At 41.3% G+C, this 18,395-nt stretch overlaps 1 protein-coding gene across 1 annotated transcript in view; it reads right to left on the minus strand.

Moving 5' to 3' along the window:
- The window catches only part of SYT9 (synaptotagmin 9), a 119,171-nt gene that overhangs the window by 62,110 nt on the left and 38,666 nt on the right, over nucleotides 1-18,395 (minus strand). The window contains exons 2-3 of the mRNA XM_026651522.1: nucleotides 10,271-10,622; nucleotides 6,343-6,889 (exon numbers count right to left, since the gene is read on the minus strand). Of these exons, the coding sequence (XP_026507307.1) occupies nucleotides 6,343-6,889; nucleotides 10,271-10,622 (899 nt within the window). The remainder of the gene's footprint in view (nucleotides 1-6,342; nucleotides 6,890-10,270; nucleotides 10,623-18,395) is intronic.

The following is an 18,395-nucleotide window of genomic DNA, read 5'->3' on the forward strand; positions in this document are numbered from 1 at the left end:
CAAAACCTCTTTTGAAAATGCTAGCACAGCTGGGAGTAGAAGTGAGGAAGTCACAGCTCCCACTTATTCCCCTCCTCTAAGTGGAAATCATCACTCCCCAGTTCTAATTTTTGTTTTGTTCTTAAAGAAAGAAGATAGTGGAAGGATCTGCTACACAGCAGGGTGACAGAGGTAAAGCCTATAGGTAACAAAAACAAGTCATTATGAAACAATGTTCACAGTAGAAACTGGTTCATCTAAGATTTGAAATCTTTCTGTCTGCCTGTGTAGCAGCATGGTCATGTTTAGTAGGTTATTTCCTTGAAAAGAGTTTTTTATTCTCTGGTACACGGCATGTTAGTAAATGGGTATTTAGTATTTCATGGAGAAGGTGATTCTCATCTATCCAGAATGCTGTAACATGGGGTTTCATGTCTTGTGCAGATAAATTAATTATTTTACTTTATAGTTTAATATGTTTCCGCCCTTTTCCTGAGGCCATATGCTACTCCTGAGGAAATATGAATTTGAGGATAGCACTGTATGTGGGGAGTGTGTGGAGGGGGCAATGAACAATCATACCCTCTTCAAAACATGTCACTGGTCTGTGAACATTTAAAAAAGTCTTTTTAAAACAAACTTCAGAGGCTACTGAGAGCATTAGTTCGACCTGTTAAACTCAAACCTAAAAATAGAGATGACAGCAACCCCTTCTCCTCCATCCTAACAGTCAGAAATCAGACTAACTTGCCCGATAGATGTACAAAAAGCAAATCAAACTTGCTTTCATGTTCATCTAAGGCTGATCCACTTAATTACATCTTCCATTAAACAACCCGCTGCTGGTGCCTGTAAGGCAATCCCTTCTGCTTTTCTCCGGCTGGAAAAAGCAGTGTGACACAAGAGATTCAGTTTTATGCTCAGAGGGACTAAGATTAGAAGAACAGTCATTTGAATATCAGATTGTTCTCTGTTTAGAGGCAGTGCTCACCATAGATTTCTTCTGTGTGCTGTGGAGGTGCTTTAAGCTACCATATGCATATCCAGCCCTGCTAACCTAATGCATATGATGCTATTAGAAAACAATCTTATAGTCTTGGATCGTACTGCACTCTGGAAGGAGAAGAATTGAAGCTACTGTGCTTCAGTGGAATTGTAAGTCTTCAGCCTTGTTTGAGAATAGCAAGTAGACACATTGATGATGTGGTCTCAGGGTGGATAAAAGTCAGTGATTTTTAAAAAATTGGATTTTTTTAATTTAAATCCGATTTTTTGGATAAAATGTTTTTTGAGAAAAAAAACTATCTAAAGATAGTTTTAATTAAGATACATTATAGCTGAAAGATATCTTATCATGGAATAGGGATTATAAATTCCAATTCTATGGTATGAGACAATATATTCATGTAATGTTTAAGAAAAGTTTTGTAAATGAGTTCCAATAGTTCATGGATTAGGGACCCAATCTTATGGGGCTCCAGGGGCTTCTGTATAGATTATTTAGGTTAATCTTTCTATATATCCAATGGGACTCAATGCTCAGTCTAGAAGATAATATCAGAGATGCTTAGTTTTGCACTTCTCAAACTGTGGATTTGTGTCTCCACAGATAACATGCTTGTTAACAGCAAAAATGTTTTTAAATAAATAAATAAAATAAATAATATATAGAGGTGAGAAATAATAGACCTCAACCCTATTGTCCCTCTGCAAATTTGTGTACACAGAGTCAATCCCTTACCTCTCTCTAAAAGTGCACAGTTTCAAAAAGTTCAATGAATAGAAGATTGTTGGAATAGATCTGGACAAAGAGGAAGTCTGGAGATAAATGTGAGAAGGGAGGGACAGGCAGTAGAAACAAAAGTGAAACTGTTTGAGCAGCATATTCCAGAAGTCTTGAAGTCTTTCTGAGGGCAGGTCTACACTAACCCCCCAATTCGAACTAAGGTACGCAACTTCAGCTACGTGAATAACGTAGCTGAAGTTCGAAGTACCTTAGTTCGAACTTACCTCCGTCCAGAGGCGGCAGGCAGGCTCCCCCGTCGACTTCGCGTACTCCTCTCGTCGAGCCGGAGTACCGCAGTCGATGGCGAGCACTTCCGGGTTCGACTTATCACGTCCAGACAAGACGCGATAAGTCGAACCCAGAAGTTCGATTTGCTTGCTGCCGAACTACCGGGTAAGTGTAGACCTACCCTTAGTGTAGCCTTCATTGATTTGAGATCTACCATACCAGTCTCTCACTAGAAGGGAAAACCTATAATGGCAGCAGGCTGTAAAAGAGACCCAGTTCGGGAATAAGAACCATTCAAGAAATATATGTTTGCTGATGATGTTTTAAAGAAAGTCACACCAGTGAACTGGTGGAAGTCACTTAAGCACTTGGATTCAGAGACTGTTGAAGTGATAATCTCACTTTTAACAGCAGTAGCTTCTTCTGTTGGTATAGAAAGAATATTTTCTTCCTTTGGACTAATTAATTCCAAACTGAGAAATCGTTTGGGACCTGAAAAAGCAGGAAAGCTTCTTTTTCTTTTCCAGATTATGAACAAACAGGAAAATGAAGGTGAAGACGATTGAGTTAGCTACAGAAGCCAATATTTTAAGTTTCTCATGTTGACCTGGCTGACATAGTCGATTTAATTTTTGTTTTTTTTTTAAATATTTCATTTAATTATTTTACTTAAAAACAATTTTAACAAAAACAAACCTGATTTTAAAAAACTTGAATGTTTAACTAAATTCAAAAACTTATATGCTTGTTTTGTTAAAATATTATATGTTTGCTGTTGAAGAAAAAAATCCAGAATACATAATGTTGTTGTTTTAGTTAAATAAAACAATTTAAATGTCTGTCTGGTGATGTTCTCCTCCTAATACAGCATGGCAAGAAAATCCTCCAAATATTAATGATTAACCTGTTGAATTGGATATAGTTCACCTCCCAATGACTTCATAAATATCTGTTTCCATTATCTTTGGTAAATGAAATAACCAAACAATCATTCATTTTCTGATATAGCTATAAAACTAATCTGAAAAGTTTTCAAAATAAATCACTTTAAAAATGTATAGTGTGTACCTTCTAAAAATGAAACCTACATCTATCTCTGAGTTGTGAAGAATATGTATTAAAGTTATAGCAACCAACAAGAATGCACTTTTATGTAGAAATCCATGATTAAATCTAGTCTTTGTGACTAGTGATTTAAATGGTTTAAATCAATTGATTTAAATCAAATCCATCCTGCGTGGTCTAATGGGTGAATCGAATGGCTTTGTTTGTGGAGAAGCTGACTTATTTCATGTATAATCTGCAAATTTCACTTGAAATAGACCATTTTGTTAGGTATTCAGTAAAGTCTGATTTGATGCACTATGTTACAGTAATGTATCAAATTGGATTAGAATATAATAAAATAGGGAATAATGTAAGATAATGGGACGTGGGATGCCTGGCTATATAATGTAATGAGATGCATCAGGAACTGAAGTAGATGCACTTTTGCTCAGATGCAATACCAGAACTGTGGGTAACTTGGCAGGTTTGGTTGTATAATGCTTACTTCTGCTCTTTTGCTGGATTCTTTGATGATTTACACACTGTGAAAGTCCACTGATTTCAGTGGGGTTACACTGGGTGTAAATCATCGTGGCATTTGGTCCCTTTTAAGTTTGATGTTTGAAAAACCAAGAAACTCAAAGTTCAACTGCTGCCAATGTTGATGCAATTCCTGCTCACAACCATTAATCAACTCAGGTTTTTCGTAACTCAGCCCAGTTTTGCTTCAAAGGTTCCTGAACTTTGTCTTGTGTTCAAGTTTGTGATGAATCAGTTGAGTTTTGTACTGCAATGCTGAGTTCCCAATGGGATTTGAGATTTTGTTGCCAGTCTATCTGGCAGCTAGGAGATGCAGATAAAAGAGTGAATTCAGATTTGCTTGAACTCAGTACAAGTTCTTGAATTATGCTGGGTTACTTTGTCAATATTTAATGTGCTAAGTCTAACCTTTTGAATTTTTGGAAATGTTAATTGGAGAAACAAGTACTATAGAACATCATTTATCTGAACCTGTTATCTGGAAACCAACAGTATCTGAAATTGGGTTATGTTTCCTGCTGTGCATCATTTACATGGAAAAGCCCCTGTTTATCAGAATGAATTCCATGTCCTTTGTTCTGTTTGGATCAATGTATTCCACTGTACTCTCAAATGCACCTTGACTAAAACTCTAAGGACTATAGAAGGACCCATACCTCATCACCCATGCAGAACATGTGGAACAAAAGAGTTTTAAAAATTTGAACTCAAACACAATAGAAATATTGGGGGGGGGGAGCACATTTCCTTCACGTAAATTTGCACATGCCTGTGGGGGAGGCAAAAGCAAGAGTAGGACCTAGAGGGGATGGAACAGGCCTGGGAGCAAGTAGGAACCCCCAGGACCCTCCTTCCCAGCCTGGAGTCAGCTGCTTACCTCCAACCTTTCTGGCCAAACCTCATTCCCTCTCCTATTCCTCCACCCCACCATTTGGATGGAGCTTCTGTCCCACTCCATCTCTCTCCCCTGTCCCCCCCGCCAGGGTATCCAATGCCGACAATGAACTTCACAGATAAAAGAGTTTAAAATAATGACAGCCAGTGTGAATACAAACATTTCTAAAACAAAATCAAGACAATAATGAATTTAGTCCTTTTAGCTCTATGGCCAATAACATGGCACATTAGCAGGTTATAGACTAGAAAGATTAAAGCGCTGACTCAGGAAAGCATCCCTGTTTAGAACAGCATTTAGCACATGCTTAACTTTAACTATGTGCATAAGTCCCATGGAAGTCAAAAGGAATTTTAAGTAAGGGTGCTGGGACAATTTGTACAGTGGGGGCTCCTGAGAGCCATTGAACCAAACAGTAAACCCCTATATGATGGAAACAGTCAACCTGTGAAACTCTTTGCCAGAGGATGTTGTGAAGGCCAAGACTATAACACAGTTCAAAAAAGAACAAGATAAATTCATGGAGGATAGGTCCATCAATGGCTATTAGTCAGGATGGGCAGGGATGGTGCCCCTAGCCTCTGTTTGCCAGAAGCTGGGAATGAGCAACAGGGAATGGATCACTTGATGATTACCTGCTCTGTTCATTCCCTCTGGGGCACCTGGCATTGGCCACTGTCGGAAGACAGGATACTGGGCTAGATGGACCTTTGGTTTGACTCAGTATGACCGTCCTTATGTTCTTAAACCACTTCAAACCAGGGGATACAGCAGCACCTTAGTTCCAGCACCTATGACTTTAAGTACACTCTTAAATGCTTTGTAGGATTGGGGCCTAAATGACTTACACTCTTTTGCTGTTATTGACTTACTGACACTAAAGGGTGGAATCTGCAAGACTACAGTTCCATAAAACAAATGAAGTATTTATTGGCTTCTGGAACCAGTAGTTTCACCTTGTGAGCTCTGAAATGCATGGGCTCTTTTTTCCCACTGGAGAATGCTGAAGTCCCATTAATACTATTGGGAGGTTTGCCTATGCCATGAGAGAAGTATAAAGCCCCTGACCTCTGAAAGTACTGTCTGTTTTGTAGCCGGTGCCCAGAGAGTGTTCCTACGTAGGCCCCTATACTAAAGGTTGTCAAGACAGCAGGAATATTAGTAGATTATAGTAAAGATGTTCCCCTGCTTCTTTTTAAATACAGTTTCCTTCAGAAAATGTCCCTAGCAGCGCAGCACTACACAAATGTAGTACCTGTGACCTGCCTCCTGGAATGTAAACTGAGACGGTCCTTGTATGGATTTGAGTTTTCATATCCTGCATGACATTTTCAAACTTTCCTCTCATTTTAGGCTGTGGCTACTAACTGCTGGTGCTAGGTTTGAACTCAAATATTCCCCTTGTTTGTAGGTGCAAGGTCAGCTGACTTTGTCAGAATGACTTTCTATGGGAGGTTGACGGAAGCCATGCAAAAGTCTTCAATTTCCAAACTGAGGCCAATAGCATCCTAGAATATATGTGGAAAATAATGCAAACCACAGAAAAGTAGAGTGAGAAAAGAAAATATAACATTCCCTGGGGTAAGTGAGGGATAGAGAATAGATTTTTGTGGCTTTCCTCCCCTGCAAACAAGATAATGATTAACCTTCAGTAATTCCTACATAAAGGACATTTCTAATGCTGTCCAGTAAAGGTAAAATGAGGACGTTCCGTGGATTGTGATCAAATGTTGAGAGAAAGAGAAAAAAAATCATTTTCTCCATAAATCTACCATGGAGAACTTTTATCGCCAGTTAAAAAAAGGTAGAGGTTATAAACTATTAAATTACCACATAAAATCTCAAAATGAAAAGGTGTCATACTCACATTGGTGACATACTCAATATCCCTCCAAATATTACTTTCCCTGGGAAAGTCTGCCAAATCTAAAAAATTATCCACTATCACTTGGCCAATCAAGTCATGCCTGGAGAATCTGTCAAAGTCATACACAGAGAAGTGGAGTTTCCTTGTGGTCAGATCATTGTACGGAACGGGAAATAAAAAAACTTCATCAAACACTGGGTTTAGGGTCTTTCTATGCACTTTAGTCTGTTGTTTTGTTTTTCTATCCGGAAGCAAATAGATCTTCACATAAGGGTCTGAAGTTCCAGAAAAGTCCTTTGCCGGCAGGTTGACAGCTTTGTGAATCTTCACTATCAACTGCTCTAAATCACAATCATATTTCAGAATGAAGTTGAGTTTCCCACAGGCCTTGCTGTTATTCCTCCGGCCATCGTCTGTATCCACTGATCTTTGCTTATACAACTCTGGCTTAATGCGTCCAATCCCCGTCAGCTGCTCCTGTTTTTGAAGCTGCTGGATGTTGAAGTCAGGGTTCGAGAGATTGAGCTGTCTTCGGATTGAATTGTGCCTTAAGGGAAAAATGACAGAAACTAAACTGATTACATTGTTAGGTGCTGTGTGATTCTGGTCTGTATAAAGGACCTATTATTTATTTTCATTTTGCTTTCCTTAGCCATGATTTTGGGTTGTATGGTGCCACGGGGTCTGATTTTTACTTCTATACACCTATAGAGCACAATATCCCTTTTAATGAGTAGAAGGATACTTATATTAGCCAAAAGTTACTATAGTTCTCTTCATCATTGGACTCATGGTGTTTGCAGAATTTTCAGTTCCTATACCTCAAGCTGGCAATAAGTACTCTCCAAAATTGGTTGAAACACATAATAACATCCCCTGTTAGATAAAACTCACAAGAATGCTGCAAAATCATTGACTCCCAAGAAAAGCTTAGAAGTGTATAGTATTCAATCTAACTGCATATGTAGCCCATAAAGGAAATGGACCAAATTCATGGCTGGTGCAAATCCACAGAGGTCAGTGGACTTAAGTACACCAGGTATGAATTTGTCCCAATAAGTGTAATAATTATAATAAATATTAATACTTAACACTTGCCATCTTCAAAGGGCTTTGTAAATACAGAGACAAATCCCATTAAATATAAGGGTGTAACACCTATGTAACTGAGAGCAGAGTTGGTCCCATAAGCTAAGTAATAGCTTATGTTGAATTTGCAGATATCTTGTCTATAGCGACGGGAGGAGATATTTCCCAACATCTGTATTTACTGATGGAACCTACTACTTGGTTCACAAACTGGTTATTCTAATTTAAATGATTTTGCTGCCTGTTCCTATCAAGCTGGTTGCCTCTCAGAACTCCTAGCTGATATAATAAGTGCTGTAATACTTAGAATGAAAGGCTGCTTTAGTTTCACTGCTCCTAGGAGAGAAAGTTACTTTTAGTTTCAGTCCAGTGAGATTTATTATCTAGACTTGGTTATTGTGATTGAAATTTCCACTCCACAAGAAGATTGCAAAAATCAAATTTGTAGTTCTTGTATGGCAGTGGGATGTGAAAGCTGGATTAGGTAAAACCTTAATCCTATACAAGTTGGATTTTACATTTTTCCCCAATTAATAATCAGCAATCATGCAACATATTGTAGAAACAAAATGAGGTGAACATAAAAAGGAAAACCTGGGAAAATCTTAGCATAGGATTAGTCAAAAACTATTTATGTTGAATATAATCAGCATTTTTTCTGTGCTGTTATCATTTCCTGAAAGTGTGTGCATTAAAACAAAAGCATTGTCTCTTATAATCCATCTATTTCTTCTCCCTTACTGCACAATAAAAGCATAATTATGTTGTTGTGCATTAGTAATTTCCATGACAAGATATTATGCCACAAATAAGGAATTATACAATTTAACCCCTAGCATTCTCGACAGATCATCGAGATGCTGTAATGCTACTGGTGTGTGGGTTAGTATATTATCTACATTGTATAGGTGATGAAGGACACACAGCAAAGGCCATAACTGACCAAAGACTAGAATCCTGGTTCTCAGTTTTGTGCTTGCTAGACTCCACTGCCTCACATACAATATCTTACACAGCTTGCATATGTGGGCTCCCGGGTCACAGCTGTTCAAACAAAAAAAAGGCATACTGTAGTAGGGGATCAAATTGCATGCATGAATCAAAATGAGTATTTATTCTTTTCTTGTACCCCACACAGAGTTTATTTCCAAAATTGACTTAAGTGCGACAATGTTTCACCAATGGCAAACAAACAAACAAAAAAAGTGATGATGATGATAATAGTAACGTTAATCCCTCAATTTCCTCTTTTTACCTTTTCCTGGAGGATGTTGCCTCCTGCCCCTCCCCAGCCCTAAACTGTCTTTTATCGAGCACCAACAAGAGGCACTGGTTTGGGTGAGTAAATTTCATTGCCTTCCTTTTTTTGTGTGTCTCTGATATTTTCCCTTCTACCCATCCTCTCCATTATTTGCCACTGATTTACCCCTCTCTCACTCCCTTTTGCTGTTCCTTTGCTCCTGCTTTATAACACTCCTCCATTTTACTGCTGTCCCAGAGACACTTTGGGCTTAGACACTCCGCAGTGCTACAGCCATGTGCTTCCCTGCTGTACTCTCTGTGCAATACTGTTGACTTCTGTGGTGTTGTATGGCCTGTTAACCAGTATAGATGTGATCCTCTGATAGTGAATGTGAGGGCCCTTTTCACATCTAACATCTAATGCTAGTGGTATTGCTAGTGAACCACAGAGCATGGGGCAAACTTTTACAGAGGTTTGAAAACAGAACAACATTAGCTCCATACCATAGCTCTCCAACTACAATTCCAATCTGAAATCAACCTTGCATGTGGCTCTGTGTGACAGTTATGGTAATGCCCTCTCCACAGACTCCTAGAAAAGACTCTGAAGGAGCCTCCCTTACACTGATCTACAGCCAGTGGAAAAAAGATGACAAAGTATGTCCATGTAGATGGAGCCTTTGCTCTATAGTATGTGTGGTGTTTGTTGGGCTTTCTGTTCTTCTAGGCCAAGTCTTCTCACACCTAAACCTGGGTCTGTCAACAATTATTCAACTTTAACCGCTGTTACTGCACCTTATCTTAAAGTACACCCTGCAGGCAAGAGCCCTTGCCAAACCCACTCCAGTCAGATGGCCGACGAGTTATTGAGGAGCAATGGGGAGACACTTCTCCAGGTCCAGTACACCCGCATTAGCTCAGAAATCCACTAATTGGCTGTTCACGTGCTGATCCTTTTTCTGGCTGCATGCAGCCTAATCCTATTATCACCTGCCCCTATGCACTCTCACATTCTCCCCTTCCCCCCTTTCCTGTTCCCTTATATGCTGGCACTCTGGTTCCTCTGCCTCCATCTAATCTTGCTCAGTCAGTTTTCCCCCACAGTCAAGGCTGTGGCTAAAACTTATCACCTTTAATCCTATTTCTAACTCTCACAAGTGTTTCATTAGCCTGTCCTATTTTTCTCTTTTGATGGTTGTTGAAATCTTTGCAGAGCCCTCAGCATTGATGATAAGTTCAAATGAACGCGATTTACAAAATTCAGTGTAGGCTGTTCTTTTGTTCTACAGGGCACTAACCTTCCTCGCTATTTTGTTCAGCTTATAAGGGGGAGACACAGATGATGCAGTAGTTGTTCATGTTGGAAAAAAATGGATTGCCACTGTGGCTACTATGGAAGCACCTTCCTAATTTTAAAGCCATCCATCATCCATCACACCCCAACACACAAATGATTATATAAACATTAAAGTAAAAGAATGAGGCATGTAAAATATACATCTGCAGTCAGGCTCTATGTTAGCTAATAAAGTGTAACTCTCTTGGTCTCATCTCCATTCATAATGATTATCATTAGAAAGAAATTCCAGCTACTGACCGAGCAGAAGAGGTTGGTTCTGTGATTTGGCGATGCATTCGGACATTGTGCACACAATTCTTCTTGGTCCCTGCCTGAGCATCTAATGGAATATCAGGGGAGGTGTGGCTAATCTTTAGGGAGGACTCCGGGTAGGAAGTGGGCTGCCCCAGGTAATCCTCACTGTATTCATGGTCATTGGTCTCTGTGTCTGTATAGTTCAGCGATTCCTGCTTGTTGTCTTTGCTCCCAGAGGGCAGGCCACGTTCTCGCCAAGGGATCCAGCAAAGCTTCCAGGACACAAACAGAGACACACCAAAGAGAGCAAGTCCACAGGCTGTGACAACTAAGGACAGCAAGCTTACTGAGATATCTGCAAAGAAGAAAAATACAGAGACATGTCACATTTTTCCTCCTGTTCAGATATGGCTCTGTGCAGCTCCAAAGGGGCACACATTATGGAACTAATCTTTCTTTACATATTGCTTTTCTACTGGATTGCAAAAAATAAGCACTGGTAGCTGCAACATTCAGGTCACAGAAACAGAACAAAATGTTTTCCCTCCATTTCCCCCAGAAAAATTAAGTTTCATTAATGTCTTGCTGTAAATAAAATATTAATGAATTATAGTTTTGAAATGTATTGTTAATATTGGACACAGGCTCTGTGACTTCTGGCCTTCACTAATGCTACAAGAGAGCATTAAACACCATTTAAAGTGATTTTCATCAGCCCAAACTGCTCTCCATTCTATCTTGGTAGTAAATGTCATACTTGGGAAAGCTTCTCTGTCTCACTCACAGAAGCTGTTCCAATAAAAGATATTACCTCACCCACCTTGTCTCTCTAATATCCTGGGACTGGCACAGCTACAACAACATTGCATACTTGGGAACATACATTGCTATGGTCTTCCTGGCATAGACGTAAGGGAAATGTACAATATTTAGACTTTTCAAAGAGTGTCTTCCATTTTATCTACAGCTAGAGATTTTTTTAGTGAAATAACACTTAAAAGAGTAAAATGAAAAAAATCCTCTATTGCCTTTCAAAATGTTTTTCTGTCTCAGTTGCCCCTATGGCAGGTGTTGAGCTGTCATGTGCCCTCTTTGCCATGGGAAGCCAGCACTACACAATGAGGTTCAACAGCCTTTGTATGGGTTCATCCTGAGGTAGTGTAGAGGTTGTGCTTGAGTTCTGTTCCTGCGTAAAGTTGGGGAGGGGGGATGGCTGGTGGAATGAGGAATCAAACTAGAGATGGAAGAGGCGTGTTCAGTCATTTGTTCATCTTCCTGCCAGTGCAGGAATGTTCCCTACAATACACTTTCTGTTGCCTTGTTCAGTTCAGTTTCAAATGCCTCCTGTAGTGGGGCTTTCACCACTAGCCTTGCGGTGAATATTCCACAGTTTAATATATATAATTTATAATACCTGTCAAGATATTTTCCCCCAAATTCACCATAAATATTCAGTATTTTAATTCTATTCCTTCTAATTCTAGCCTCTTTCTCTACTTTGCGTGTGCACTCTTCAGATGTTTTTACCTGGTAATCTTGTGTCCCCCTGGTCATCATTTCACTATGGTACTGCTACCTGTACAAGGTCAAGTGACTTAATTTTTGTGCTCTTCTCTGAAACCCTTGCAGTTGGTCTATATCCCTCTGATCCTCAGGGGATGTGGAGGTAGATTCTTTGCAAACCTTTCACAGATCTTAGCATTATCTTGTCCTATAGGTACTATTTGATGGTTGGAGTTTTGTTTTTTAAATTGGACTTTGGGAAAATTACTGACTGAAACAGCTGTTTTGATAGTGATCGCATTTTCTAAATGAGTTTCATTATGGGTTACACAATATACTATGCCCCAAGCACAATTAGTAGGGACTCCATTTCATTGCATCAAACTACAACACAGCCTTATTACTGCAATTTCCCACACTGTGTAAAAATACTAAATATCACTATAGTCTCACCTCTCCAGCTTACTGCTAGACTAAAGTTTCAAACAGCTGCACGAGGTTTAGTCATACAGCTCCCAATAAGAGTCACTTATGTAACTGTGTGTGTGACAATTCAGGTGAAACAAACTTCAGCCAACCCTAAAGGAGAATACTCTCTGTTTCCCAAGGAGAACGCTATAAGCTGCAGCCACTCCCAAAGGCCGGGCAGGTTAAATCTCTGCTATTGCTGCAAAAGCCAGTCTCACTCAGCCCTAGTCTACACTACAAACTTATGTCAGTATAACTAGCTCGCTCAGGAAAATCCACACCCCCAAGTGATGCAGTTATACTGACCTAACCCCCAGTGTAGACAGGACTATGTTGATGGGAGGGTTTCTCCTGTTCACATAGTGTCAAGGTTTATTCCCCATTCTGAACTTTAGGGTACAGATGTGGGGACCTGCATGAAAGACTCCTCCTAGCTTATTTACCAGCTTAGGTTAACAATTTCGCTGCCACCACCAAATGATTTAAACAAACGTTTAGGGAAGAGTCATTTCGAACTCTGCCTTCCCCCAAATCTCTCCCAAGTCTCTAACCCCCCCCCTTTCCTGGACAGATTTGAGACTAATTCCTCCCCCCAAGTCTTTACACCCCTTTCCTGGGTAGACTCGAGAGAATTTCCTCACCAATTCCTGGTGAACACTGATCCAAAACCCTTGGATCTTAAAACAATGAAAAAAAAATCAGGTTCTTAAAAGAAGAAATTTTAATTAAAGAAAAAAAGGTGAAAGGAATACCTCTGTGAGATTAACATGCAAGATAATCTCCCAGACAACAGATTCAAAACACAGAGGGTTTCCCTCTGGGCAAAACTTTAAAGTTACACAGAAACCCAATTTGATTCTCCCTCTATTTTGCAAAAAGAAATCACAAATAGAAATAAAAGTAATTTAGTACATTCCTTCTCTAATTATTACCCTGTAGGAGTGTGATGCATCCTCTCCTCTGTGGGGAAACAGAACAGGGGGGCCTTCTTTCCGATAGCCAAAGTTCTGGGCCTACAGGCCCCAAAACACCTCCAACAGAAGGCTGTCATGATGGTGACCTTTGTGCAGAGTAGAGAAGGCCTAAAAGCCTGAACAATACTGCTCAAATCAATTCTCTGCCAAAACCCAGGCAAAAGTAGTAACAGAGGAGGGAAGGGGGAAAAAGAATTACAAAGTCCGTTGAAGGCTAAAGAAACTGCTTTAGAAATACAATAACCGCAAGGCTTTAGAAATATAATGTAAGTTGCTCAATATTAAGAAATTGTTTTTGCAAAGAGTTAATCATCCTTGCTGCTACAACTATCTGCAAATTCTCCAAATTCCAGCTATCTGCAAATTAACCAATAATAGTTCCCCTTTAAACATCTCCTGGAAAGCCCCCCCTTAGCCCCTTACCGAAATCCCCCGGAAAATGACATGTACCAAGTCTTAAGAAATGTACCCAAGCTAGGGCCGAGCACCACCCCCGCGGAAACCACCAAGCGCCCCTCTACCCAAATAAACACCCACTTCTCGGAAATTAAGAAAGAAGGCAAGGGGAGGGGGAGGGAGGACTGACCCCAACCCCAACTTCTTAGCTTGTGATCAGCTCGTGCTCACCCCATGCCCAGCTTGTGATTTGTCCCCAAGCTCGTGCTCACCCCATGCCCAGCTTGTGATTTGTCCCCAATTTCTTAACTCATGATGTATTGTTTGTACCTTGCTTGTGGTTTGATAGAATAAAAGCCCGCCTGCGTGTGGGGCTCGGGGTGTCAGTCCTCCGGACTACACCCCAGTGCACTGGTTTGTATGTCAATAAACTGGCCTCAGGCTTGAGTCTTTGAACTAAAATGACTGCGTGAGGGTCTTTGACCACGTCACCTCCGTCAAGCAAAAGCACACACAGAACAGACAAAGGACTGTTTCCCCCCTCCCAACTTTGAAAGTATCTTGTTCCCTTATTGGTCCTTCTGGTCAGGTGTCAGCTAGGTATTGTAAAAGCAGCAAAGAGTCCTGTGGCACCTTATAGACTAACAGACGTATAGGAGCATGAGCTTTCGTGGGTGAATACCCACTTCTTCGGATGCATGTAGTGGAAATTTCCAGAGGCAGGTATAAATATGCAAGCAAGAGTGAGTCAGGCTAGAGATAACAAGGTTAGTTCAATCAGGGAGGATGAGGCCCTCTTCTAGCAGTTGAGGTGTGAACACCAAGGGAGGAGAAACTGCTTTTGTAGTTGGCTAGCCATTCAGTCTTTGTTTAATCCTGAGCTGATGGTGTCAAATTTGCAGATGAACTGAAGCTCAGCAGTTTCTCTTTGAAGTCTGGTCCTGAAGTTTTTTTGCTGCAGGATGGCTGCCTTTAAATCTGCTATTGTGTGTCCAGGGAGGTCAAAGTGTTCTCCTACAGGTTTTTGTATATTGCCATTCCTAATATCTGATTTGTGTCCATTTATCCTTTTCTAAACAACTGTGGGTTTCTTCCTTGACTCAAATCATTTGGCTATTGGCAAACCGAGGATGGGTCGTGCATGTGCTAGTTCCATACTGCTGCCATGTGTTCAGGAAAACTCCACCTTATACTAGGTGTTTTCCCAGCTATTTATTATTCAATGTGTGTTGGGAGGAGAATCCATCAGAAAGCGACACTGCACAGCAGGTTAAGGAGATGTGTAAATCTCTTTCACTGTCCTCTTTTTATCTTCTATCTGCTCTCACTCATTCCTTATCATTTTGTTTTGTGTTCTGGGGGATTTTTTGGGGGGTGGAAGTATGGGGATAGTTTCACACTTCCATGAAGTTGCAGTGGGGCTAAATACTATGGCCAAAGCATTGAGTGACTTTAGACAGTAATTTGCAGGTAATCACTGCGGGTACTTAACATTTGACTTCCATGGTTTCAAATACCAGGCAGATACAGTTCCTTTAGACAACTAGGGGCACTATAACCCTTGTGATACTGTGAGCAGCTTGAGGGACTGTAGCCCCAATTAATGAATATTTCAGCTGCATCTTCTGTCTGATTGTAAAAGGGCAAGGCTCCCATGGAGCTGTTCCCATATTACTTACTATTTCATATTGATGTTTCTCCAGTAACTTTTCCTCCATCTCTCCAGCTGTTTCTCTATTTTCCTGATCCTGTTTAGCTATATTCCCATGTGCTTTGTTCTTCAGCCTGATGTCAGTGGCTCACTCTGCTTTTTGATGAGAGTAGAAAGGATCCTCATTGTGTGTATTTGCAAAGATTACAGCCATGTAAGGCTTGGCTACACTTGTGAGTTACAGTGCATTAAAGGAGCCCCAGGCGCACTAGCTCACTAACCATCCACACTGGCAAGGCACGTAGAGCGCTCTGACTCCACGGCTAGAGCACTCCTGGTACTCCACCTTGGCGAGTGGAATAACATTTGCTGTGCCGCCGCTGGAGCGCCGCAGCGCCAGTGTGAACGAGGTGTTGCATTACTGCGCTCTGATCAGCCACCGGAAACATCCCATAATCCCCTTAAGTCAAGTGGCCACTCTTGTCATTGTTTTGGATACGTCCTTTGAAAGCTCCATTTGACAGCCGGCTGCTTATCTGCTCCGAGACAAAACAACCATTACTGTGGAATGCTGTGTGTGTGAGAGAGAGGCGGGGGGGGGGAGGGAGGAGGAGGTCTGCTGTTGTCTGAACTTACAAGACAGAATGCTGACATGCTCTCAGCCCCCCCAAAACCCACTCTCTCTCTCCCCACATACACACAACACACTCCCTGTCACACTCCACCCCACCCCACCCCATTTGAAAAACACGTTGCAGCCACTTGCAAGCTGGGATAGTTACCACAATGCACTGCTCTCTGTGGTCGTTGCAAGAGCTGCTAATGTGGCCACGCCAGTGCTCTGGCAGCTGTCAGGGTGGACAGACTACAGCGCTTTCCCTACTCAAAGCGCTCTACAGCTGCAAGTGTAGCCATGCCCGTAGTGCGAGCGAGTACCTGAATTGTGGTGACACTTAGGACCTCAGAGGGTAGTCTTTTCAGTTAGATCAGCTTTCACAGGAATTATTGCAACATGTATGTGACACTACTATTGGAGATGGGCCCAAACTGCAACTGCAAATCAGAGCTCTTCCAAGTACGGTAAACTGGGTTCTGGATTTACATACAAGCCTGGATTTGGTATTAGTGTGGAAGAGCACTGGATTGGATTGTACTTCAGAAGGAACAATCCCTCTACCAGCTCATCAGCATGCAACGATAGTGTGTATATTGCACTGTTCCTTTGGATAGTGGAACCTGGTGCCTATTAGCTGGGGTCCTGCCTCCTTTGCACCCCTTTGGGGTGATCTGCGCTTTTGGAGCTCTAGAAGGGAGAAATCTCCTGAATGGACCGCTATTGTGCCTGAGTTGTGGGTAGTAGAAATGGCAATGATAGGGGAAAAGACTTCTTTCACCCTTCCCTCTCCTGGTGCAACACTGCTAGGACCAAGCAACCTGTGTTATAGAGGAGGTCAGCCTAGATGATCACAATGGCTCCTTCTGGCTGTATAGTCTACACTGCAGAACAACATAGCCCATAGTCCATTTCATCCTTTGGAGTCATACAGGTTATTTACATCTTTATTTTACTACCTCCTCTCTGTGAAAAAGATTGCAAACTAGACACAGCTTTTTAAAGTTGGATCTATTTGTTTGCAGTCTCGGCATCTGCCTAATAATTTTGCATACGGCGTTTCCTGGAGTCATAACAGTAGGGAGCTAGAACTGTGCTATTTCTTCAGCAGGATTTTTCTGCATTTTAGTCTCATGTTTCTCTATTCCTGCTGATTGAAATCTTCTGTAAATCACCAATTTTATTTTTTGGATCTAAGTTTTGGAACTTTAGTTAATTCATTCTAATTTTCCAATAGAATAGGACAATATTTTGACATAACAACAGGATCTAAGGGCCAGCTCCAGGCCCTGCTTTACATAGTAATAAACCACACATTAATCCTTTTCTCGCCACAGATACAATGCTGTGCCAGGTCAATCAGGCCCAATACAGCAGTGGAAGCAGAGAGGTTTCATGCTCCCTCTGTGGCAAGGACCAGCAGATCTCCTCTACAGCATGCGAGCGCCTCATAGCCAAGCAGCCTTCCACAGAACTCTGTCCCCTTTCTCCCTGCATAGGGCACACAGGGGTTAGTGTGAGCAGTGGAAAGGGGGTGGAGTCAGAAAGCAAATGAAATTACACCTCCAGACCTATCTATACATTCCACACCCTCATAAGACACAGAAAAGGGACCTCTAGCGAGGGCTTGGGAGACTGTTGGTTAAGATTTCTCTGTCTGCCCAGCTCTCAGTTGCCATGGGGTTTGTTAGCCCGAGATACCACTGCATTCACAGATGCAGTTCAGCGCTGTCTACTGGGAGGTCCCTGCCGTAAGCCCAACAGTTCATTCACTCTCCTTGCCTGATTAAGAGATGGAATTGAGGTGTGCACATCCTCAGTCCTTCCCTGACATCATAGTCAGATTGGGCCTGGGGAGCACAGAGTCACTAGGATTTATGGCCCTTGAGAATCTGATTAGTTTTCCATGGCTGCAGATAGTGCTAGGATTTTGCCATAAATGATCATTTGTAATGCATAATGTTACGGGACTTAGCTGTCCAAGAATCAGGCAATTACAATAATAAAATTAAGGGGCCACCTATATGCATTTCTTGTTTGATTTAAAACATATTCTAATCTAAATGAAGTCTCATATTCCTGTCATACATACACATGCAAACCGGCCTCTCTAAGGGATTTTCATGCATACTCCTCAAGGGACCGGTCGTTCCCCCACTGAAATGAATGACAAACTTCTGGCTGATTGTCCTGGGAGCAGGACAGGTCCTTTGTCTTCAAAATACATTTTCCAAGGTGTACGTGTGTGTGTGTGAGAGAGAGAGAGAGAGAGAAACCCTAAGTAAAACTACCCCAGGCTTTCTGGAATACCACATTCAGTTCTGGACACCTCAACACTAAACAGAGACACACACACTGGAGGTAGTTTACGGGAAACTAAAATTAATAGATGCTTAAGGGAACTGAGGTTATTGGCTTACAAGAAAAGATTAAATGAGCCAGAGATGACAATTGGAAGAGCTAAGCAATGACTATGGAACTTGTGGGGAAGGAGACTGGATGATAATCTGATAATATGTAAAG

The sequence above is a fragment of the Terrapene carolina genome, unplaced genomic scaffold (genome assembly GCF_002925995.2).
Source record: "Terrapene carolina triunguis isolate 2854851 unplaced genomic scaffold, T_m_triunguis-2.0 Scaffold96, whole genome shotgun sequence".
Classification (NCBI taxonomy): domain Eukaryota; kingdom Metazoa; phylum Chordata; order Testudines; family Emydidae; genus Terrapene; species Terrapene triunguis.